This window comes from Lampetra fluviatilis, chromosome 33 (genome assembly GCF_964198595.1).
Source record: "Lampetra fluviatilis chromosome 33, kcLamFluv1.1, whole genome shotgun sequence".
NCBI classification, from domain to species: domain Eukaryota; kingdom Metazoa; phylum Chordata; class Hyperoartia; order Petromyzontiformes; family Petromyzontidae; genus Lampetra; species Lampetra fluviatilis.
Genome location: NC_136307.1, coordinates 6608328 through 6634082, shown reverse-complemented (window position 1 = coordinate 6634082; position 25755 = coordinate 6608328). Strand labels below are relative to the sequence as shown.

General features: G+C 47.3%; 1 protein-coding gene across 1 annotated transcript; it reads left to right on the top strand.

Annotated features, from left to right (window-relative positions):
- Window positions 1-240: 240 nt before the first annotated feature.
- TMEM179 (transmembrane protein 179) lies at window positions 241-8765 on the top strand. Its single transcript, XM_078872212.1, has 4 exons — window positions 241-1145; window positions 4527-4664; window positions 5470-5548; window positions 8321-8765. The coding sequence occupies exons 1-4, from the start codon at window positions 616-618 to the stop codon at window positions 8543-8545; spliced, it is 972 nt and encodes a 323-aa protein (XP_078728338.1). The 5' UTR covers window positions 241-615; the 3' UTR covers window positions 8546-8765.
- Window positions 8766-25755: the final 16990 nt, after the last annotated feature.

Below are 25755 nucleotides of genomic sequence, written 5' to 3'. Positions count from 1 at the left end.
CATCCTCTCGCTCTCCAATTCTTCCTCCTCCCAACATTTATCCCTCCCAGTTTCCTCCTCCTATCCACACTTTCGCCATCTCTCCATCAAACATCACCGGCGGCCAGACGAACCGCGCCCATACATTTCCACCCTCTCTCCCTACTACCCACTCTCCCCCCTATTGTCTCTCTCCCATTCTCCACCACCACCTCCTCCTCTCACGCTCCATCATCGTCAGCGTCAGAAGCAGCGGCCAGAAGAGGCAATCCCCGCTAACTTTGCCCTCCACGCCATCGGCCGCTTGTGGTGGACAACATCACGGGCGGCCCAGCAGCGAACATTCACGACAATCACCGCTGCGTCAATAGTTGCAGAGAGCCCGGTGGTTTTTTTGTGGGGCTATTATCATCACCAGTGGATTTTTGTTGTTTGTTACCAAGCTCGTTGTTTTTTTTATTGTCGAGCGTGCATTTACGCAATTTAGAAATATATACACGTGCTGTGGTATGTTTGCTGAACTTCTTTCGCGCCGTACGTAGCAAATCGAGCTAATCGGAGGTGCGTATAAAACATCTTACACGCGCCCGTTGTGTATTCGCGTTGGCAAACTCAAGAGAGACACAGACCGTGGGCATGGCCAACTCCCTGCTCTTCGGCCAGTGCTCTGCCTACGTACTGGCAATGTTCTTCGCCTTCTTCGTGCTCGTCCCACTGGCACAGAACGGCAACGACTTCAAGGGCCGATGTCTCCTCTACACGCAGGGCGCCTGGCAGCGTCCCAACCACACGCAGCTTGCAGGGCACCGGCTACCACCGCCTCCAACGGCTTCTCTCATCATGCGGAAGAAATCTGAAGACACCGAACCAACGGAGCAGCCGGAGCAAAACCAGCAGGATCGTGATGACTACGACGTGGATTACTTTATCGATGGAGTGGCTGAGACTAAGGGAGGAGGAGGAGGAGGAGTGAGACCCTTCGCTCGTGCACTCCCGCCCCTGACCTCCCTGGCCGAGTGGGTCACCGGTGATGCGAGTTTCGTGGTGGCCGTGTGGGGAGCCCCTTCTGCCTGTCAGTTCGCGACGTTCACCGGCATCGTGTCGCTCCTGCTCGCCGCCGTGCAGGCGTGGAGGACCATCTTCTACCAATGCAAGGGCCACGACGAGTGAGTAAAGGGAGGTGACTGCTGCTGATGATGATGCCTCGTCACATTGTGCGCGGGTTGTTCCAACAATTTGCGCTCTCGTGCCACCGTGCGCCTCCCGTGTTTCTGTTGACCGCCCCGATTGAGCGCAGCGGCGGAAATTCCACGTTACGGTGTTTGTTGTTGTTGTTGTCACAGTGTTATAATGGCAGAGCCCAGTTCTAAACTGCATAGGACAACTACTTTTAGATGGTATATGTTTTTCCTTATTGTATAAAATGTGTATTGTTAACGTTGTAAGAGTGGTATTAATGTGACGGCGCTTTTTAGTTGGCAGATTTGTGCCAGTATTAGGCATGCCACGTGTTCTTTTCAGCATTAATAAAATAAAATGACTCGTGACTTCCTAGAAAAACGTGGAACGTGGTACCTATCTATAGACTTTGTTGTGTAGTAATTTTTTATTACTTTAGTATAAATACATGCTAATTTTGATTCATATGTTGGTTTTTTCTGACTTTATGTGAACGAAAAGACACAAATTAGCCCATTTTCTCATTTAAAATAGGTAAATTTCTAAATATGACTCTCCTGGTCACAAAAGCAAAGTTTGTGGGGAATAAGTCATTTTCTATACTTTTTAGGCATAAGCAATTACGAAATAACACTTATTACCCAGGAACCAAAATTGTGTTACATAGTGTAATCGAAAGGTGTGTTTGTGAAACCACATCAAACTCCTATTAAAATTAATCTATGCCTCGAGTTTCCTGGCTGGCTGCTTGCTGGGCTCCTGTCCACCCCAACAATAACTGTTGTTAGTGGCTGCCACCGAAACTAACTGGGTAACTGGCTACGTGGGCAGGTATGGCAGCCCATCAAACGACTACGGTATTAATAATATATCATGATGATCTACACCTCGAGTTTCCTGGCTGTCTGCTGGCTGGGCTCCTGTCCACCCCAACAATGACTCTGTTAGTGACTGCTGCGAGCCATTGCCACCGAAACTATCTGGGTAACTGGCTTCACGGGATTTTCTGTGGAACAAATAAACATTGCATTGCATTGAAACGGCGGAAGGAGACGTTCAGAAGACGTAACAATCATAGCAATAATAATAATAATAGCCACACCGAAAAACTGGGAGTAACGAAGACAAAAGACTAACCACGGTTCATTTTGAATCGCTCAAACTTTTACATTTGTCCTATTATTATTATTATTTTACCAGAATTTTTTTTTAAGTGTAGAGAATATAAAACAAAAATAACCTCACGATAAATATTATCTTGGAATTTCAGTTCGTAAAAATGTTTGATTACTTTTAGTGCTGCGGGTACAGGAGGATTGCGAGAAGAGTTAAAATCGTTGTTTTCTATTATTGTCCATTGCAGAGCAACGGGTTCTCGACAAATCTTGACTTAAAGCTTTCGTGACTGCAGGAATTCATATTCTTTGGGTCTTTCGGTAAAGTCACGTAGATAGGTTGAAAGAAAATAGCAAAAAACGACGACGTTTCGATTACGACACAATGACGATCGCTTGTGTTGTGATCGAAACGTCGCAGTTTTTTTGTTAGTTTCTTTCCACCTATCCACGTGATCTTTGGGTCGTTCGGTAAAGCCAGGTAGATAGAAAAAAAACAATATCACGACGTTTCGATCGCAACACAAGCAATCGTCATCTTTTTTTTTACCTGATGACGATTACTTGTGTTGCGATCGAAACGTCGTGATATTGTTATTATTTTTATTATTTGTTCTATCTACGTGACTTTACCGAAAGACCCAAAGAACAGGGTTCTCTACAGTTCGTATAACTTGATTGACTCTGGCCACAAGCTATCCTGGGCGTCCCATTATCTGGAAAATGTGGCACAAATTGAAATTTGGCTGCAATTTTAAAGCACAACCACATGATGCCAATATTTTCCAAGTCACTGCACATGAGAAAAACAAAGACTGGCACACAGATGCATATTAATAGTAGCGGAGATAACATCTATGACTTCATGCGATATCAATCATGGCAAATATAATTCTCATGTGACTAGCCTGGAGCTGATTAGACACAACATTGTGATTTTTTTTTACCAGGACCTCTAAAACATACATTGTGTGCGCTTCAAGGCACTTAAAGTTGCAGAATATAAAAATTCAGAACCTCTGAAACTTTCATTGAATGTTTTTCTACCATGTTCAATAACGGAAGGATGTATGCTTAATTGCTATACCACAGTAGCTATTCCAAATTAACCATTCAAAGAGTCCCAGATGTCATGTGCCACGTGGGATCAAAACACGAATGTGTTGACATTTGGCAGTAATGGGGTTGTAATGCACTCTGCTGGCTGCTGTGTGGTTTTTTTTATGTCAGTCTGTAGTGTTGGACAGCTGCGTCTGTGTCTTGTATGTACATGTGTTTAGATCACTTAGATTATTTTTCCTGCTATAAATTTCCACGTGAAAGGCCACTTCGTTGAGCTATCATTTGTGGATGGGTTGCTTCTGAAAAAGAAGCTAATAGTTCAGTGGGCTTTACATGGTAAGATTAAAAAAATTGTAGTTGTATTTGTATACTTTTAATTAAGTGATTTGTTTACCTTTCCTATACTTTGCACTCCTATCATGTTTTGTATCGTTTGATGTTGTAACGTTCTTATCTGTCCCTACTGGACATCTGTGAAATAGAGCTTTATAGCTCATCGGATTCTTCCAGTTTAAATACATGTTTAGATTTTGTTTGTGTGTACTGTACACAAAATGCAGTTGACAACAATGGCATTTCATTGCTGGGGTTTGAAACGAGGTGTACCCAGAGAAAAACCTGAATACATGGGGATAGTAGTCAGAGGGGCTCACAAACCAAGTTTCTGACCAGCCTCGTCCACCAACCCTTGCCTGCCACATTGCTGCATTGTGAGCATGTGCCACCCAGTGCCGGATTAAGCTAGTGCGGGGTCTGTAGCATATGTTATAAAGGGGCCATACAAATTTTAAAACTCAAAATTTAAACTTCCATAGTAAGTCATAAAAAAAAATTGCTATACAGCCAGATAATACGACAAATCGCTAACCTTAAACACCTAGTCGTTCATAAAAGTTGAAAGCGGTATAGTACTATAGTAATAGAGCGAGTGCATAATCACTGAACCGGAATTGATAGCTTGAAAGCATTTAGCCCTTGAAAGTGCGAGACCCGTAGCACGTGTAGCTACTTTTGCTACTGGGATAATCCGACACTGGTGCCACCTCAACTGGCTTGAGCATGTGTGCACTTAGTGCACCTAGCCTGGCCACAACAGCTGTGGTGACGTCACCACCGCCACTTTAGTAGCAAATCTGCGGCTGTTGTTGTAGTTGCATGCATATGTGTGTCTGTGTGTGTGTGTGTTTGCAGCACCCTCTTTGCGGCGTTTCTCAACCTGGTGGGCAGCGGCCTGGTGGCGATGATGACCTTCGTGGCAAGCACGGTGGTGAGCGTGGGTTTCAACGTCTGGTGCAACAGCATCGCCATTCCGGGCGGCAAGCCTGACAGGTGTGAGGCCACACGAGGAAAAACAATATCGACGAAAACAAAAAAAAAGACCTACCAGGGTACATCGTGTGCCAGCACAGCGCAGTTTAGAAAAAAAATACTCAATTGTTGTACCGTACGCCTATGCTTCCACGTCTTTGCTCCCCGTCTTCACCAAACCACACTAACCAGTGTGGTGAAGTGTTGTGAAACAACCTCTATGACCCGTACGGTGTAAGTAGGCCCTCATTCGGCAGTGGATTGGCCAAAGGGCAACAAAATACGGCAGAAATCCAAAAATTTGTACTCTAATAATCCACAAATCTTTGTATTTCACGGAAGTGAACAATGAATAAACCCCATAATTCTTACCTGCTAATTTTCTATTTAAAGCTTTCATGACTGCAGGGATTCATCTTCTTGGTTCTTTCGGTAAAGTCACGTAGAAGGGAAATAATAAATAATAAAAATAAAACATTGTAGTTTATTATGTTTTATTTTTATTATTTTATTATTTCCCTTCTACGTGACTTTACCGAAAGAACCAATAAGATACCTGCTAATTATAAAAGATTATGAACTGCCTGCATCTCTGGCTCCAGTGTGCTCACCATTATACTACACACTGCAGGCCCCTATAATTCCTTCCCAAACCCTAGTGTGAGACACGGCATATCCGTTCACGATATTTCCAGGACACGTCGTTTATCCATGTAAATTGCTTTTGATGAGCTTGGACCACAATGTCCAGGACTCATGTTGATGGGAATACCCGTGTTTTCACCCAACGTCATGTAACGTGCATTGAATTTTTGTTTGTCTACAGCTGTGAGGAGGCTCAGGAAATGAACCTCAATATGGATGTCATTACAACTTCCTTCTACACGCACTTCGGGGTAATCCAGGTACAGGATTTTCTAAGACAAAGTAATTGATTTTCGGGATTGATTACACGTAACAATGCTTTCAGCAGATGCAAGAAGCTGCCACGTGCGGAGATGAAATGGAAGTGCCAATACCTGTCCTCATACTGGTTTAGAACCGTGGCTGTTGAGCTGGCATAAAAAAATCAATATTACAGGTCTATTGTCTTTTATATTGTAAACTGGTCTACTTCATTCTCATATCACAACGAAGACAATTGTTTCATCTGTTTGCAATTTGAAACGTAGCAAAGCCTACACTAATTGCACCAAAAGTGAGACTGCACCATCGTATATGTTATTCATCACCGAGATTCGCAATAAATTGTTGTTGGGTTAGGCCACCTACCCGTCTGGCCAAACGTACACCGAGGAAAGCCCTCCTCCACTCGACATGCATCCTAACAGCTCAAAATGTCACGCGGCGTTACAAATAACGTATGTTTGTTGAACTTCTTTCACACCGTACGTAGCCAACCGTGCTAATCAGAGGTAAAAGCATTTATAAGCATTTATAAGGCGCCAATCATAGTTGTTTCGGCTGCCTCACAGAAAAAATGCAAAGTTGGGTTTTAAGAGTCGCAGAACAATTCCCACAACCATTAGAAATTAGTTAAAATATAATTATTTTTATTAACTAATCTTAAAAGTATAGATAACAAAGGGAATTGTTAGGATGCGAATGGATTTATGAGGAACAATAACAATAAATTGCCCTTTTGTTTCTGCGTACAAAATGGCAACCGAGACAAAATGGTGACCACGCTGTAGCAGCACTGCACGTTTATCACACCGTCCGTTTACACGTAGCTTTTAGAAACGCACGTCGGCTGACATCAGCAGGACCAAGTCTCCAGTTCCGCTCTCATTCATGTCAGCTGCACACACTTACCGTGTGCGTTATGGGAAAAGACACTTCCGATACGATAATGTGTTTGTACCCAGTGAGTTCGTTATCGTGTGTGTTTTTAAAGGAGGGTAACAATCGACGCAAAATTTATCTTAGGAGTCGCACATCTGTCCTCGTGTGTGCCTAGAAAGCACTGAGAGTGGCCGCATAGTGATGCATTAGAGATGGCCCATAACACCATCGAAAACAGTTGAGTGATTTTAAATATTCATGGATTCACAGAAGGGGTCCAGTGCCACAGCTGAAAGCTTTTAAGTTACTATCTAACAAAGGATGTTATGTCTACGTAAAAAAAAATATGAATGTCACGTAAAAAGATGTGCTAACCTTCATCTTGACTTTTCAAAAGCTTATACTCTTGGTTCTTTCGGTAAAGTCACATAGGTAGAGACTTTACCGAAAGAACCAATAGTATGGATCCTTGCAGTCACGAAAACTTCAAGTCTAGAATTTTCAAAAGCGATTATAATCGCAGTATTAACGTGGTGTTTACATTCAGACTCCCCACAGTGACGATGTGCATGCAATAATTACAGCTAATTTCAACATTGAATTGCTTGGAATAATCAATTCAGCCAATTTATGACCAGAGAGGTAATTTGAAAGAAACCCTGGCGCCTGTCATGGGAATATCGAATTTCCACCACTCTCTCAGGGATGACAATGAAGATGACCATCACACCTTTGCTTTTTTTTTTAACAGAGAGACTGGACGGGACTTGACCTCTACTCCCTCAAGCCCTCCTGGATGTTTAACCTGCGATGGTCAAGCAGTTTGTGGGTGCAGTCCAGCAGCCAACTACATTATATCTCCACCCTCTATGTATTTTGAACTTCCTTCACACCGTTGTAGTCAACTCCTCTAATCGGAGGTTCCGGTGAAGGACAACGGACAAAACACAAAAAGCAGTTCTAAAAAAATTAGTTTTCAATCCCGATGATTTAAAAGTGCGTAGCTCCCGTGGCTTTCGAATATTGGACGGAAGAGCGTTCCAGACGGCCGCAGAAGCACATCTGAATGCGCGCGATGCAATGACCGGCTTTGTTCGATGGTTAGCCAAATGCTGCTACCGGGGATGACCAAAGTTCGCGTGATGGTTTTTTCACCTTGACGAGATCCACAATGCATTGTGGTTCAAGCAAGCTATTGTGGTTCACCGTTAACCCTAACCAACTAACCAACTAGCCACGAGCACTACTCCTCACACTGCCCTGAACCCCACCCTTAACCCCGCATTCAGTACCTCTCAGGGCAACTGCTCGTTATTTGTTCACCTCTCCACTGTTGGTGTTTGCAGCGCCCATCCCTCTGTCAGTCCCCATGAGAGCGTGGGCACGTCAATCGACTACTTTTGTTTTATTTTACCGGGTAAAGCCCGCTGAGCCACACAGCTCTCTTTCAGAAGCGACCTGGCCACAAGCGACAGCTCAACGAAAGTGGCTCATTCGTCACATGGACATTCTATAGGCAAAATAATACAAATAAAACGTAATAAAATAATTCTCAAGATGTTTCGGCCACAACGCAAGCAGCCGTCCTCAGGTGTAGAACAGGTCTGTCGAGAAGACAGAGTCTGAATGAACAGGTCTGTCGAGAAGACAGAGTCATTCAGACTCTGGCTTCTCGACAGACCTGCTCTACACCTGAGGATGGCTGCTTGCGTTGTGGCCGAAACGTCGTGAGAATTATTTTATGATGTTTCATTTTTATTATTTTATTATTTCCATTCTACGTGACTTTACCGAAAGAACCAAGAAGATGAATCCCTGCAGTCACGAAAGCTTAAAATCGAAATTCTACAGGCAGGCAAATACTCTCAACTAACAGCCCTTCTGCTCCACAGTTCGGGCTGTGGTGCGCGTGGCTCACGTGGGTGGCCCTGGCTGGTCTCGCCTTCGCCAAGGTCTACCGCAGCCACCGGCAGAGCGACCTCCTGCACAGCCTGGCGCGCGAGAAGGAGCTTCTGATGAGCCGAGCGGTGACGAGAGGCGGCAGTGCAGGGCTCACCTCGCCCGAGCGACGCCCGGCGGCTCAGGCGGGTGACAAGCAACCCAGCGGGTTCATCTGAGGAGCGCCGCCGTGGGGTGGAAACACGCGCGGCTCGCTTGCGCTTTGCTGCCCGCTAACGTTCCTAAAACGTGCGTGTCTGTGTGGAATGATGACGATCATGATGATGATGATGGTCACTTAATTCATTCAATATATTCTAGTCATTATAAAGCAAGGCTATCATGAGGGCAGCATGTTTCATGGATGGATGTATTGTAGTCTGCCAGTGAGGGGGGCAAGGGGGCAATGTTGATAGTTTTACAAAATTAGGCGATTTGGTCATTTTTAAATGTGAACTACGTGCATCGATTCATTGATTAAATTAAATTATTGCGCTTGTGATGCAGGCATCGAATTGTGCGTTCAAGAGTCGATTATTGATCATTAATTGATGTTTGATGAGAATCGATCATTGTTCAATTCGGCTACCATGTGGTGGGTTCACGTGATCCCTGCTATGACGAGAGGCCTCTACAATCACCACAACCGAAATAAAAAAATATGAATTGGCTGTGTCAAGTGGGGGAGGGTTTTACGACACATTTTACTTACGTGATGCGACCAAAAATACTATGAATCATCATATTGTGCCTATTCTCTCGGGAGCACAATAATATAAGGCTTTGAAATAAGTCGATTTGTTTGGTTAAGTGTGATTTTTATTTTTTGCATCTTATTTTTAAAACATTTTTACCGCTGCATGCATATGTGAGCACAGCACAGTGCCGAAGGATAGTAGCTCAAAGCAGGCACCTACTATCTGCTGCGATATGTAGTTTAGAAACGTGTTCGGTAACAACAAAAACGTGGAACAGGAAGTAAAAAGCGTGTCTACCGTGGAGAAATTCATGCCTGTAATTACATTTAGAGAGACGGATGAACACGTGGATTCGTGAACATACACAGGCTATATTGACATGCATTCAAACTGTCAAGGAAAGTGAGTGGGTTTTGGGCAGGATGTGTTTTTAAGAGAGATGATGGCTGATGATCAAGAATATTCACAGAGTGGCATACAAGGAATGGAAAATATCTGGGAGGAAGGACATATGCCAAGGTGGTTCGTTCGATTGTTCGTTTCTCAATCCGCTTATCCTGGTGAGGGTCGCGGTGGCAGCGTGTTGAGTAGTGGCGGTCCAGACCTCCCTTGCCCTGGCGCTCTTCCTGGGGAATTCCCAGGCGTTCCCAGGCCAGCCGAGTGACATAGTCCCACCAGAGTATCCTGGACTGGCCCCGGGGTCTTTGCCCAGTGGAACATGCCCGGTAGAGTTCCAGGGGGAGTCTACCGGGGGGCGTCATTACCAAGTGCCCGAAGCCGTTTTTATTCATTAAAAAAACATTGTGAGGACAGGAATTACACCTGGGTCACACGGATGCTTCATTGCGAGCACTCACCACATTAAGAAACATGTCTTTAGAGTACAGTATTTGGCTGACATCAATTTCCACGTGATAAGCCACCTTGTTGAGCTATCATTTGTAGCTAGTTCGCTTCTGCAAAGAGCTATAAAGTTCAGTGGGCTTTACCTGGTAAACTAAAATAATAGTTACGTTTAAATAGTTTCGTTTAAATTTCGATTTAAAGCTTTCGTGACTGCAGGGATTCATCTTCTTGGTTCTTTCGGTAAAGTCACGTAGAAGGGAAGTAATAAAATAATAAAAATAAAACATAATAAATTATTACTTCCCTTCTACGTGACTTTACCGAAAGAACCAAGAAGATGAATCCCTGCAGTCACGAAAGCTTTAAATCGAAATTGTAATACTGTCAAACTATTAAGTGTCGTGCTAAATCACGACAAGTACATTAGCCACGTAGGTACATAGCACAACGTAATTATGTCATAAGCACAATACAATACAATGAGCATTAAGTTTACCTTTTAGTAGCCATCGTTCTTGACTCCCTGTTCGTTTGGAATGCAATGAGGGTCACTGTCAAGCCGATTAAAACAATAACAAAACTGCACAAATTATGACGTTGTGTTTGATGTGTGTTAAAATGTTATGGAACTGGGAAATTCAATGGAGGTTAAACAGCAATAACCGCCCTCCCTCGCGATGTTAACTCCCTCGCCTAGTATGCAAGAGGGTCGTGGGTTCGATCTCGATCCTGACGGCTTTATATTTGGAGATTGCATCTCTCTCTCGCTCGCTCCGTGGTCGCGTGGATTTTTCACCGGGTTCTCCCGGTTGTTTCCCTCCACATTTCGAAACGTGCGGTTAAAGAGTATTTGGCTGCGATACATTTCCACGTGAAAAGCCAACTTCGTTGAGCTATCATTTGTGGCCAGGTCGCATATGACAAAAAGAGCTGTACAGCTCAGTGGGCCTTACCTGGTCAAATAAAAGAATGTGTTTTAGTTTTAGTGTAGATTAATGACCCAGGTCACACTCTTGCAAATGAGACTCACCCTGGTCTCTTGAGGTCTTACCTTCGTAATAAGCAAAATACGCTTCAAACTGAGAGTGAGTGGGGGGGGGGGTTACTCGTGAGTAATGTCATGGACAGAGCTGCATGGAAAGCCATTCTCGCTGACTTATTTGAGAAAGGACATGGCAGATAGAGACGGCTCGTGAATTACAGTGCCGATTTAGGCCCATAATAGTGCTTTAACACATTTTATAATTAGCCCTGATTCGAATCAAACTTAATTGCCTTTGTTTTGATTGACTTAGCAATAAAGGCTGAACAAATGTAACCACCATGGGCATTAACACTATTAAGCCGACCAACGTTGTCAGGCCTTTTACCTCTTGGCTGGCATCACTACCCCGGACATCAATATCGCCAGACCACGTTCCCAAGGTATTCATTCTACCGGCATATACCTGCTGCCCGTATGCTTGAATCATTTACCTTATGCCGGTAGAGTATCGGAGTCTCAAATATACCTGAGAGCACGTGGCTCCAACTGGGGAACGCACGGCCGCGGGCAACATCAGCTGCTAAGGTGATGCTAAGATGATGATGATGTTGACGATGATGATACTGCGAGGAGCCGGGACTGTTGCATCAGGGGTCGGAAGAACCACGGGCAAAGCCTCAGCGAGTGGGGGGGGGGGGTCATCTCTACACCAGGTCCCAGAACACTCATTACACTCATCACGCATAAATTGCGTGCCACAAATGAACCACAATAACTTGCTGAACTCGTAAAAGAGCATAAACCATCACGCGAACTCCGCTCATCTTCGCAGAGGCTTTTGGCTCAGCCATCGAAAAAAGGCGGCGGTCACCGCATCGCGCGCTTTCAGATGCGCTTCTGCGGCCGTCTGGAACGCTCTTCCTGCCGATATTAGGAAGCCACTGGAGCTATGCGCGTTTAAATCTAGATTGACGAACTCATTTCTTTAGAACTGCTTTGTGTGTTTAGTTTGTTGTCCTTCCCCCCGCACCTCCGATTAGCGCGGTTACGCTACGTACGGTGTCAAAGAAGTCCAACACGTCTCAATTGAGGCGTCTTTGACTTCAACATTGCAGATAGTTTCCACAGAGAGCCAAATTTCCCTTTTTTTTCTTCATTAATATCGTGTTAATAATAGAATTATAAGACAGTCATTGTCCTTTGCAAACAACTGCTGAGTGAAGACGTCTCCCCACGTCGTGTCAATTATGTGGGGTTGTTCGACAATACTTCACCACGCAGGTCAGTGTGGCCAGGAATGAAACAAGATGAATTCGGTATACGACAACTGCACCCATAATGAGCGTATCGGGAACAAAACCAACTGCACAGCACTGATGATGGTGCCATTCAAAATGTTTCGTTTCTTATGAACATGGGGGAAACTGCGCTACTAAATCTCACCAATAGGTGGGAGTACAGGGCAAAACAAGATCAATTATCTTTCGAATTTCTCAACAACCCATTTCCTCTCCCAACAATTGTCCAGCCTCCGACTCCAACATCTCTCCCACCCGCACGATCTCCCCCCCCCCCCCTTATTGCCCACCCTATTATTTTCTGACTTGTCCTAAGGATAAACACGGATAAGTTCGCTCCTCCGGCTGGCAAAGGTGTGTTGGATCATGTAGCCCAACATGTCCAGCCACCCGCATGGGGCCCTGATGAGAATTACATTTGAGTTCCCCGTGTGTTTATCACGCTCTGCCTTAACTCAGCATTTCCGCTGTTCCTCGTGTACCGTGGAGCGTTGCCCACGGTTCTACGCCTTCGAATGTTGAAGCGCCTACCTCGTGTTGATTTTAAAAAAAAATCTTGTTGTTCTGTATTTATATTAACTAGCTAACGATGTGACATCTATCCTACGGTACCCCGCGGGTCTCTCTTATAAAGCAGCCTATGGGCTGAACGTTACCCACCCGCGTCACGAAGTAAAACTGACGTGAACTGAGGTTTTTGTTTTTACCTGTGGGAAGAAACCAGAGAACACAGAAGTCCCCGTGCAGAACAGAGGAAGAACACACAAACTCCACGAGTAAAGACGCCCGAGGCAGGGATCGAACCCAGGATTCTTGCTGTTAGCCACAGGTGTTACCACCTCGCCAACCTGCCACTCATTTAACGCTTCATATTTGCGTTTGTTTCTTAATCTATGTGTCTGTCGGTCTACTTACACAACCGTGCTAATTTGCACACGTGATTTTTCTTAGTCTGGCTGTACATCTATCAAAATAGATTACAAAGCATTCATTAAATCGCACTGGAAAGATTCGTACATGCCGTATGGAGTGGAGTGCGTTGAAGTTTTCCTCTGTCACGTCTCATGATGATAGCGTAGCAATGCTGTGCACCCTGAGAAAACACCACTCGCGCTCTGAAATGCCACTCTTGTCATTTTTTTGAAGCCACGCAATTTGCTGCGGTTATGATCGCCATCCCACGCGCGAGTGGGAATCTTGAGAGAGTCGAGCGGCAAGCTGTCGTGTTCTCTCCGTTCCATCCATTCTCCACATTCAGTCTCCCACATTCATTCTCCCACATTCATCCACCCACATTCCCCTCTATTCGTAGGACCGGGAACCCACCGGGATTGGCCGGTTTACTCAACGACTAATCCTCTTTCTAGATGTAAAGCTTTCGTGACTGCAAGGATTCATACTCTTAGTTCTTTCGGTAAAGTCACGTAGGTAAAAAATGAAATCAAAATTAATAAAAATAAAAAACAAAAACAATAAAATCACCCCAGCCAGCAACTGGGGTGAGGGTCAGGATTTTCTCATTGCCACTGCACGTGGAGATGATTCGTAGCCTCTCAGGCCTCCGAGTTGGCATTCAGCCACTGAACTTATCGCTGCCATGCGCGAGGATATTACACTGGTCAACAACAACAAAACAATTCTGGCCTGGACTTTTGCAGCTGTTTTAGACTAATTTCAGGGTGCTGATTCCAAATCTGATCTCAGATTTGCTCTATCACATCTCATTTTTATGCTATCGGCATACCCCATTTTCATTGATTTTACCCGAAATTAACTCTGTCACTTATGATTGCAAGTTGTTGCGAGTCAGTGACTGCTTTAGTGTTAAAATATGGTGCTGTATTTTTAGGATAGTGTGTTTACAATATCATTTTATGTAGATATCCACATTTATTTAATATTTTTCTTCTGCAGTTTTTATTGAAAATACAATATTTGATATCTCAAAAACCTGATGTGATAGACAAAAACTGATGCCAGATTTGGAATCAGCACCCCAAAATTACCTTAAAACCGTTGGAATACCTTATGCCAGAAAAATTGTGTTGACCAGTGTAATCGTTCCGTGAACCAAACACCTTGATAACCCCACCGATGTCAAGGACTGCTTCTAACCAGATTGACTCCTTCCTCTTAACCTGTTCTGCGTTCGACTGTCCTGTTTCAGGCAGTGTCTAATTTAAGTTCGAAACGGTTCTGTAATTTTTTTTAAACGAAACATTTATTTTATTTTACCAGGTAATGCCCACTGGTCAGAAGCGAACTGGCCACAAATTATCGCTCAAAAGAAGTGGCTTCTCGTGTGGAAATGTATAGCAGCCAAATATTCTAAACTCACGTTGATTCTAAATGTGCAGGGAAAAACCGGAGGACCCGGAGAAAAATCCACGCAACCTGAAAACTCTAAATCTACAACAGGCGTCAGGGTCGGGATCGATTCCCACGACCTCCTGTATACCAACCGAGGAGGTTAGCGTCTCGCCATCGTGGCGTAATTGTTTTGGTCTCACCGCCACATCGATCTCGCCCTACTATGTTGTCCACCGTGATGCTTCGGTGGTGTCTGTAGCGGTGAGCAAAAACGTGGATTACCAGAAGTCATATTATATAACCATAGGAGGCAATATCAGAGGATTCTTACGGATATAAAAAAAAATCACAACAACAAGACGTGTTACGAGATCGAGTAAATAATTTGGTGATGCCGCTCTGTTGGCAGTGGTACCCAAGCACAAATAACAAACAATTAACAAACAGAAGATGCAACACGTTCATCAATCATACTGTGGCCTTATAAACGACATATATGATACTGGTAGGAACCACCTGGTTACACAAGCCCACATGGGATTATTGTGTCCGTCCGTCCGTCGTGCAGGGAGGGGCTGGGTGGGGAGGGAGGGGCTGGGTGGGGAGGAGAGGGTGGAGAGGGGCTGGGTGGGGAGGGTGGGGCTGGGTGGGGAGGAGAGGGTGGAGAGGGGCTGGGTGGGGAGGGTGGGGCTGGGTGGGGAGGGGGAGGGTGGGGAGGGGCTGGGTGGAGGGGTGGGGAGGGGCTGGGTGAGGAGGGGCTGGGTGGGGAGGGTGGGGCTGGGTGGGGGGTGGGCGGGATGGGGCTGGGTGGAGAGGGGCTGGTCACCTCGTGGTGCCCTTATAAAACTCAACGTTTAATCTACTCACGCCGGCTTGTGCCCGCCCTCACAGTCGGGCATATTTGCGGAATACACCACGCCGCCGTTGACCCTGGCCATTGACCGAGCAACCCAACGTTCCTACCAGCTCCCTCCGCAGGAATGTGTTGGGCGACGCGTTCGACAATGGCCCTTCTTCACGGCACACAGAGAGGCCAGAGAGAACGAATCGTTCATCTAGAAATGGTTCTTGGGTGGTAACCCACATTATAAATATATCGAGTCACTCTCTCACTGTCGCTCAGTCGCTCCCTTGGTCGCTCTTTCATCGCTACTACCACGTCCACAGTTCTAATGAACTTTACGTGCCGATGCCAGCATCAAGGGCTCGTTCTACCAGATTATTCATCCGGACTGTGTTCAACCACCACAGGGCAAGGCTCAACATCTCCCTCCTCATTCTTTCCCCGCACTGTTTTGACTTTGGATCTCTCTCTCTCCTCTCATCGGTCTATTTCGATCGTTCCTCTCACCTCCTCATAAACTCACTCAAATAAAGAACCGAGTTAGTGATTGCATCAAAATGTCAATTATTTTCATGCGCACTATTTGATGCTCGTATCATGAGCTTAATAATTGATCTAAATTGTATTGATATTTAAATTAATTGTGGGGGGGGGGGGGGGGTGGAGCGGTGGAGCAGCGGTTAACGCCCCGCTCTAAGAATCCAGCGATCCTTGATCTTAAATCCTGGCCACGCCAAACATCAATGCCAAGTGATATCTGAACCGGTCACGTGTCTCCTACCTTCACCAAACCGCACTGACCAGCTTTGGCGAAGCAACGCTGCTACCAATACCAGAATCAGAATCTTTATTTAGACCGGAGGAATCCGATGAGCATGGGGAGGCATTCATCCAGCAGTGGATTAACAATGGGTTTAAATGTACTTCATTATTATTACAGTATTATTATTCTTAGCTTCGGCCTTGGTGGCATCTTTATTTTGATTATCGTTAAACTTTTTACAACTGTATATTTGGAGTTTGCATGTCTTTCCCGTGGTCGCGTGGATTTTTCTACGGGTCCTGCGATTTTTTTCCTCCATATTTAGAAACACGCTTTTAGAGTATTTGGCTGCTATAAATTCCCACGTGATAAACCACTTGGTTGAGCTATCATTTGTGGCCAGGTCGCTTCTGAAAAAGGGCTATATAGCTCAGTGGGCTTTAACTGGTAAACTAAAAAAAATGTTAATTTTTTAGTCAACTAAAAAAATAGTACAAACATTTGTTTCAATATCTGGGCCCTCAGTTGGATAAACTTTTGGACACGGACCGTGTTAAATGGTCAACGTGCATTGAGAAGAGAAGCGACCGGGAGTGCTGGAATTGCCTGGTCCCTGGAGCGGGGTGGGGTGGGGGGAAGGATGGGATGGAGCAGCTGCTGGAGTTCCTCTGCTGGAACAAGAGGAGTCTTTGTTGGATCTTGCCCCAGGGAGGAGCGCCTGTGGTCAGGACCCCGAGTCGCACCTGCCACGGAGTCGTAACGCCGCAGCCTGCGTGTCAGCCACATCACTGCCACACCATGCCAAACATAATTATACCATCGCTGCAACATCGCGTGAACCATCACTAACATCGCGCGAATCGCCACACAGCCACTTGCTGCGTCGTTTGTAACATCAAATGAACCGGCGTCTCTTTCCCCGAGCTCCTACATCGATAACCGGCGTTAAATCTTATCTATCACAACTCTGACGGTGTTGTTTGTTGCTGGCCGCTTGGCGTTTTGAGCCTTTGGGCAACTGTGCTCAGCAACTGCGTTTAACAATACGGCACTGCAGCATCATACAGCCATCACATTGGCACGTAATTTTTTGTATAAATGTTTAATGTCACGCTTGATTTGAGGCTTTCGTGACTGCAGGAATCCATACTCTTTGGTTCTTTCGGTAAAGTCACGTAGGTAGAAAATAAAATAAATTTAAATAAAACAAATCACGACGTTTCGATCGCAACACAATCGGTCGTCATCAGGGTGGATTTAATTTTATTTGTAACTACGTGACCTTACCGAAAGATCCAAAGAGTATGAATGTCACGCTTGTTTAACCAGGAGAGCCTCACTGAGTCTCCGTATTGTTTTCAGAAGGATTCCTGCGAACATTTCACGGAAAGTCGCGATAGTGCTGCTCCTTGCTATCCCAATGTTTTAATTTGCAGATGACTTTTGTTGTTGTTGTTGATATTGATATGGGAGTAAACTGGAGAACTCGAAAACCCCCCATGTAAGAACAAGGGGAGAACATGCGAACTCCACACACAGACGTACCCGTGTCGGGAATCGATCCGAGAGAGCTTTTTGCCCCCTCTGGCACGAGTGTAACGACTTCGCCACCCTGAGCAGCAGCATCGCATCATGCTACACCACACACTCACATTAACCTCACACCGCCGCATCACGTTAACATCGCGCTCAAAAGTGCGCGAGATAAGCCAAACGCTCATGAATGCATTTGGCCAAGCATCTCAATCCACATGAGCCTCTTGTTAAGGATCCTTGAGGAGCATCGATCATTATTCGTATAAACCACTGGCATTTTCATCACTACACCAACACGCCTATCAACGACGACATCATCATCATCATCCCATCATTAGAGTCGCATCGCATCGCCATTTCACCATCACACGAAGACACCTCCGGTGGTTTTACTCGTGTGAAATGCGTTGTGGTGGAGAGAGGGAAGCTATTTTTAAGTCTAGAATCATCACAATTTTCACTCTTCTCCCCCCCCCCCATTCTTCCCTCCTCCCCCACTCACCCACCTCTGCCCCCTCCCTCCCTCCTCCACGGTGGCAGCTGCCACCTGTGTGATGGCACGAAGAGAGCGAGAGAGAGAGAAGGGCCATATTGGGCACAAGAGCTGCATCGGAGTGCAAGGAATAATAATAATGAATTAAAGAATTGTGTTTACACTGCAAAAAGCCCTCTGCGCTGAAATCTCGGACCTCGTTTTTCACGAGGCTCCTGCCGCGTTCGTGTGACACCGGACAAACTCACCACTGCTCATGCTCAAATGTGCACTGAGAGCAGTGGTGGTGGTGTTTGTTGGTGGCTTATGGACTTCAGCAATGAGGTTTGATTGCAAAGGAAGGACGGGGGCATTTGTGGTCCTGGCTGCATCACCAGCGGCAGCCAAGTGACGTCAACACAACGCTTGTGCCAGGCTCGGTGCACTTTGAGGCCACGTGAAGTGTGTCCGGTTCAACACTGCCGCTACCAAAGATAAAGGCCTCCCCCACCCCCTTATCGCATTTAATAGACTGTTGGGGCAAGTGCCGTCAGCGAGCACCTATGATTCGCACGGTTGCCTACGTAAGGTGCGAAAGAAGTTCAACATACACACAAGGCCCACACGACACACGAGAGGGTGGGTGTTCATCACCACGCCCGGCCGCCGTTATCCCTCCAATGCTGATGTTTATACATCGCACTCGGTACTCATTTAAGGCTGAGCCGACCAAGGGGAGTCGACCAGGACCTGTTTAGATATTAGTCACCGAAGTTGGCTGTGGGTGCGAATCGAACTGGGGCCGGATGTGTTCGTAGCGCAGTGCGCTAGCCCATGAGTTCTTATTCCCGCTCACCGACCAATAACAGTTGCGAATATTTGAACCGGTCCTAAGCCTCCCCTAGGTCAACTCAACCTTAAGCGACTACCTGCTGCGGAATGTAAACATCAGGACTGGGGAGACAAAGGCGGTCGCGCGTGGTGATGGCCACCGACCCCCTTCGCGTGGTGTACCGACCTTCCATAGATGCTCACTCACAGCACTTTCCCCAACACTCTGTTAAGGCTACACGGAGTGGGGGGAGGATCTTTGTCTTTGCGGTGTAGGATGGCTGTTGATGTTTTGGGGATTGGGGGGGGGTGGTGGGGGTTCGGGAGATGGGAAAGAGGCGGAGGGAGTGTGCTCCGGGTGGTGTGGGGTTTAAACTTTCACCACTTTCATTTAAATAACACGCGCACGCGCCCGGTCTGGTCAGTGCGCGCTGCGTGATGTTCACCGCTGTTGCTGCTACTGCTGTTGCTGCTGCTGCTGTTGCTGCTGCTGCTGTTGCTGCTGCTGCTGTTGCCGCTGCTGCTGCTGCTGCTACTGCTGTTGCTGCTACTGCTGTTGCTGCTACTGCTGTTGCTGCTACTGCTGCTGCTGCTACTGCTGTTGCTGCTACCACTGTTGCTGCTACCACTGTTGCTGCTACCGCTGTTGCTGTTGCTGCTCCTGCTGTTGCTGCTACTGCTGTTGCTGCTGCTGCTGTTGCCGCTGCTGCTGCTGCTACTGCTGTTGCTGCTACTGCTGTTGCTGCTACTGCTGTTGCTGCTGCTGCTGTTGCCGCTGCTGCTGCTGCTACTGCTGTTGCTGCTACTGCTGCTGCTACTGCTGCTGCTACTGCTGTTGCTGCTCCTGCTGTTGCTGCTACTGCTGTTGCTGCTGCTGCTGTTGCCGCTGCTGCTGCTGCTACTGCTGTTGCTGCTACTGCTGTTGCTGCTACTGCTGTTGCTGCTGCTGTTGCCGCTGCTGCTGCTGCTACTGCTGTTGCTGCTACTGCTGCTGCTACTGCTGTTGCTGCTGCTGCTGTTGCCGCTGCTGTTGCTGCTGCTGCTGTTGCCGCTGCTGCTGCTGCTACTGCTGTTGCTGCTACCGCTGTTGCTGCTGCCGCTGTTGCTGGTAATTCGTGTTGCTAGCTGCTCTGTGGTGTGATGGGTCAGTGTGCGCGCGCACGTAGGTGTTCGTGAGTGTGTGGCGTATCCGTGTATGTGTTCCTCAATATGCGCGTTTCAGTGTGTGTCCTCCACCATCAGCACCACCACTAAAATATCTCCAATACCAGCAACACCACCAACTGCACCACCAACCACCTGCTGTACCACCACTCAATACCACCATCATCAGCGACACCACATTCTCCATCACTATTAGCTACACCACTTGTTTGGCTTACTCCCAACACCACCAACAAAACCTCTCACCACGACCACCACCTCCAAATCACCATCACCGCTCATCAACACTTCCTGTACCATCACCATTTTCCGCAACTACCTCCAGACCATCAACACACTCACCACCAACACTACCACTCAACGGCACCTCTCACAACCACCTCTACTTCTAGACCACCACTAAACACCACTCATCACCACCACCACCTTCTCCATTACCATTACTCAGCACCACCCGTACCTCCACCACCAACATCACCACCTACTCCATAACCAGCGACACCACCAGACCACCACAACCACCACCACTTCAAACCCATCACCACCACCACCTCCATTACCATTACTCAACACCACCCGTACCTCCACCACCAACATCACCACCTACTCCATAACCAGCGACACCACCAGACCACCATAACCACCACCTCAAAACCACCACCACCACCTCCCCCAGCACCCCATCCCCCCACCCGGGCCGCGCCATGCCCGTGCTGCTGCTGGTTCGTGCGCTGGCGCTGGGGTTGGTGTCGCGCGCGGCGGGCGCGGCGCGCGCGCTCTGCGGCAGCGGGGGGGCCGCGCGCTCCGCGCTCCTCTCCTGCGTGCTGTGCCTCGTGGACACCAAGCACCGAGGAGGCGGCGACGACGACGGCGGCGATGATGATGATGATGATGACCGCCACGGTGTCGATGGCGATGACAAGAACGCGAGGAGGAGGAGCAACAGGAAGGACGGCGATCTCGGGAAGAGCCAAGGCGACGATCGACGGGAGTCGCGATCCGCCACGGCCCGTCGAGCGGTGCGCACGCGCCGATTTCACGATGATGATGGTGATGGTGCTGATGATGATGATGAAGATGCTGAGTGGAGTGGAGATGAGACACCGCCGAGAACACTCTCCCGCACGCGTGCGCGAAGAGCTGGGACTTCCGAACGACTGAGAAGATCGCGTCGCAATGATGAAGATGATGATGATGACGATGACTACGATGGTGGTGGCCGTGGCGACGAGGGTGACTGTGAGAAGAAAAGCTCGTCGCGAGCCGGTCTGGCCCGAGACGCCCTCGCACTGGCCCTGGCTTTCGCCGTGGAGAGCAAAATTCGTGCCAAGGCGACTCGCAAGGACGAGAGGAGACGACGAGAAGAAGAGGGGGAAGAAAGAGGGGGAGAAATGGAAGGAAGAGGAGGCAGAGAAGGGGTCCAAATGAGACACAAGAGGGAGACTCAAATCCCACGAGGACATCGCCCTCCTCGCAAGCTCTCCTATGATGACGACGACAATGAAGACATCGTTGATAGTGACGGAGGAGGAGGTGGTGGTGGTAGAGAGGAAGAGGTGACCCCCTCGAGCAAGAGCCGAGTCAATTCGTCTTCATCTCGGAGTGGCTTCGCGCGAGACGCGCTCTCGCTCGCTCTCAGCTACGCGCTCACCTCCACAGACCTTGGTTCGAGCCCGGGTAAGGCGAGAAACTCGGCCACTGCGAGGGGAGACCGGAATAGCGGGGGCAGGGCCTTCACCCCGGAGAAGGGGACACCGCTGCCCGTGCCTCCTCGCGGAGTCGCGACCGTGAAGAGGAGACTGTTCCAGGACGACGCTGATGGTGATGGCGACGATGGCCGTGATGGTGTCCGTGTTGCTGCTGGTGGTTGTGGTGATGTTGTCGATTGTGGTAGAGGTGGCGATGGTGGCATTCGAGGTGGAGGTGGTAGTCGGGAATTTGGAAGAGGCAGTGGCGATGCTGGTGTGATTAGAGGTGGTCGTGATGGTGCAGGTGGAAGAGGTAGTGGCGTAATTCGAGGTTGTATAATTGGAGGTACAGATGGTGGTGTTGGTGCTTCTGGTAATGGTGGTGGGACTAGATGTGGCTCCAATGATCGAGGTGTCTCGTCATCATCATCATCACGTCTCCAGCCACCACCTCCGCCTTCACCACCACCACCACCTCCACCACTACCTTGCCAACCACCACCACCACCACACCCTCGACCACCGGTCCTCGCCCGCGCAGGCCCACGTCCTGGACGCAACGGGTCTCGCTCCCTTCAGTTTGACACCATCACGACGACCAGAGGCGGCGGCTCCTCTGGGAGGAACGAGAGGCCCCGCTCGGCCGGGTGTCCACCAGTCCGGGGTCCCGTCTCCTCGTTTCAGACCAGGACCCTCCCTGTTGGGCTTCTGCTGGAGACAAAGAGAGGGCGCAAAGACCTGGCACGGATCGGGACTGCGGTGCAGGCCTCGTCTCGACTCCGAGGCCGCTGTAAATAATACAAACAACGTGATTTCCTGTTCTGGGTGTTGCTGGTCGTGGAACCCCAGTCGCATCAGTGAATCAGTCGACATCACCGGTATTTAAAACCAGGTGAGAGCGACACGTGGTCGGGAGGCTAGAGACACAAAGGGGGTCGTGCATGGGCAGAGTTTGCGGGGGGGGGGCACGGGGGGATCAACACCCCGCCCAAATCGGATTCAAAGCGAACTCCTGCCCCCCCATATAGAAGTCAAACTCCGGCTATGGGGCCGTGCCAACCAAACGCTACGCCGCCGATGAATGGGGTGGTACTCGGAGATGGGAAGAGATGCCGCGCTGACTGCTCGGACACTGCTCAGCGTCCCCGTGCCAGCGAATGTTTGAGGGTTTTTAAAGGCGGCACCGAAGGAGGAAGAACTAAAGAATTGGTGTTTCGTCATCGTCTGCCCTCGTCATCTTCCAAATTCACGACCACCTGCTCATCGTCACACGTGCATCAGCTCCAGCGGCCGGTTGCATAAACAACTTAATTGGATATTCTTGGTTCTTTCGGTAAAGTCACATAGATAGAAAAAAAAATACAAATAAAAGCAAAAAAACCACGACGTTTCGATCGCAACACAAGCGGTCTTGTTATTTTCTATTTACGTGACTTTACCGAAAAAACCAAGACTATTAATTCCTGCAGTCACGAAAGTTTTAAGTCAAAATTTTACTTTACGTGGATTTTTTTTAAAGCTTTCGTGACTGCAAGGATCAATACTCTTTGTTTTTTTCGGTAAAGTCACGTAGGTTAAAAATATTTAATTTATTTGTTTTCTTTTTAACCTACGTGACTTTTCCGAAAAAAAACAAAGAGTAGGGTTTTTTTTAGTTTGGCATTCATAGCAGTAGATGTTCGGGGGGGACACTTAACAAAGGTGTTTTGCTGTAACTACCCACAGGTGCTTTAAGGTCCGCAGCTTTCACGCGACTCCAAACGCGAAACGTGTGCAGATCCTTACACTACCACTAACTCCAGTCGAATTATTTAAGTCTGCCTGTAAATACAGCAGATTTGGACATTTATACGTGACACATTTATTCGCCGGTAACGATTCAAGTCTCACGTTGAGAAAAAAAAACACGGTTAAACGTCGTTTCTCAGTGACAGCTCCTGCCGGCTGCAACGCTACACATTTTGCAGCAATACTCTTGCACGGACCTTCAAGAGACACTTAAAGGGCCCGCCATCATCTCTTTCGCCTGGCTTTTTGAGCGTCGCCAAACTAGGTTCTGCGCCTCACAGAGTCGCGGTCATTTATTTATGTCCGTGAAATATTGTGCGTGTTGTGAAGTCGATGTTGAAACGGTGTATATCGTGTTAAAAGATGATTGATCGAATACTATGTCCATGCTCATAAAAGAAACTTATACCGGGGTTTTAAACGTAAGGCAGATGCAATATTGTGGCATGTGGGAGAAGCTCAATTTTAGAACACTGTCTAAATGTAGAATTTTACTTGATTCACAGCTCGGACACGTGTACACGTATTTTTTTTGTGTACATGTGTACACGTGAAGCGGTGTTTGAAACTCATGGTTTTCCGGCCTGCGCAATGTTTCTGCTCTTGTTACGGTGAGCTTTTCTCACCTTTTACACATTTGATTATTGTTCGTATGAGTCCAGCTAGTGGACTCCATAATATGGAATTTTGGGGGGCTCCGCTACAGTTTCCAGAAGCAGACCGCAGCAAGTAGCAAGAACACCACAGTGCAGTTCTTCAGGAACTGTTTTTGGTTTCAGCATAATGCACAACTGCTTAGTAGTAACTGTTGTACACGTTTCTGTGTGTTGTTTAAAAATATTGAAAATTGGTTGACTTAGCCCATTAGCTTTTGTTCCAGGGTCGATAAAATAATCCATCACGCTTTTATCTGGAGATCAGCAGTGGGTTTCTTCTGGTCTATGGAGACAATGCATGGGCTTTTCTTCAAAGCAGGAGAGGCTGCAGACAGGAGATTAGCACCACTGCATGCTTGAGTGTGGAAACAGGATTAACTTTACATGTAATAATAGACCCATATTTACCCAGGCGTGATGAAGCATGGTCATATAGCCCCCACAACCCGTAAGGCGAAGGGAGTCCTTCCTCTTGCAGTGGATTGACAGCTGTAGGTGTTGGCGCGAGAAAGGCAGTAACATCCATATTTGGCACAAGAGCTTCGATAGTAGAGTGATGATGATTATTATTTAAAAACAAACCGCTCTGTTTTAGACTGGAAAACCTCACCGAGGCCCAAGCCTGTTTTTCAGGTGAGTGCTGCTGCTGCTGCTACATTGGGTTGTTTGGCCATGAATTCCACGAATGGGAGTTTTGGCTTCGTGTGGGAGGAAAATCCATCCAGAGCGAGCAGGAACAACGTTAAAACAAACCGCGCAAAACAAGGTTAGCGAGCCACTTGATGTACCGCCATCTGTTGGGTATATCGCAGCCGTGCAGGCGTAGTAATCTCTGCGTGGCCCACCATCCCCACCTACTGGACTTTAAACTACATTTATTTTTGAATTCAGTCTGAACTCAAAACATAACAGTCGTTTCTTGCCAATCTATTGCTGGATGAGGCCGCCCCCCCCCACGCCTGTGTGGGTCGTGGGGGTTATTTGACCATAATTCACCACGCTGGTCAATGCGGGTCGGTGGAGAGCATAGACACGTGGAAGCATAGAAGTTCCGTACAACAATGCATGCAGTACTGTCTACTGCTGCTGCCCGCACACAACGCAGCCCGCAATTAATCCCGATGACACCCTGTTTGTAATTCACCTTTATTGTATTCCGAACGCAATTTACAGGGTGGTCCAGATGTCTTGCGACCACGAATTAATTGACCCCGAACATGTTTTCCTTTGCATGTCAAATTTCTGTTTTAAATAAACTTTACTTGAAAATAAAACTTTTTTTTTTAAATAGAATAAAAATGGGGATCACAAGACATCTGGACCTACCCTGAACAATCAATACATTCTCATGCAATAGACAATGTGTTTAGCTGGTATTGTTATCGTGTTAGTACTGTTCTTGTCATACGATTGCTATAGCCCATTAAACAGTGACATGTCACGCAACCATTGCCTTGCATTCATTTCATTTCAATATTAATTGTTAAAACGACGGCATCAGCTGCATCTC

Coding starts and splice junctions, on each gene's coding strand:
- TMEM179 (XM_078872212.1), top strand. CDS start 616: ATGGCCAACTCCCTGCTCTTCGGCCAGTGCTCTGCCTACGTACTGGCA. Junction 1,146..4,526: donor CAATGCAAGGGCCACGACGA/GTGAGTAAAGGG, acceptor GTGTGTTTGCAG/CACCCTCTTTGCGGCGTTTC. Junction 5,549..8,320: donor CGCACTTCGGGGTAATCCAG/GTACAGGATTTT, acceptor TCTGCTCCACAG/TTCGGGCTGTGGTGCGCGTG.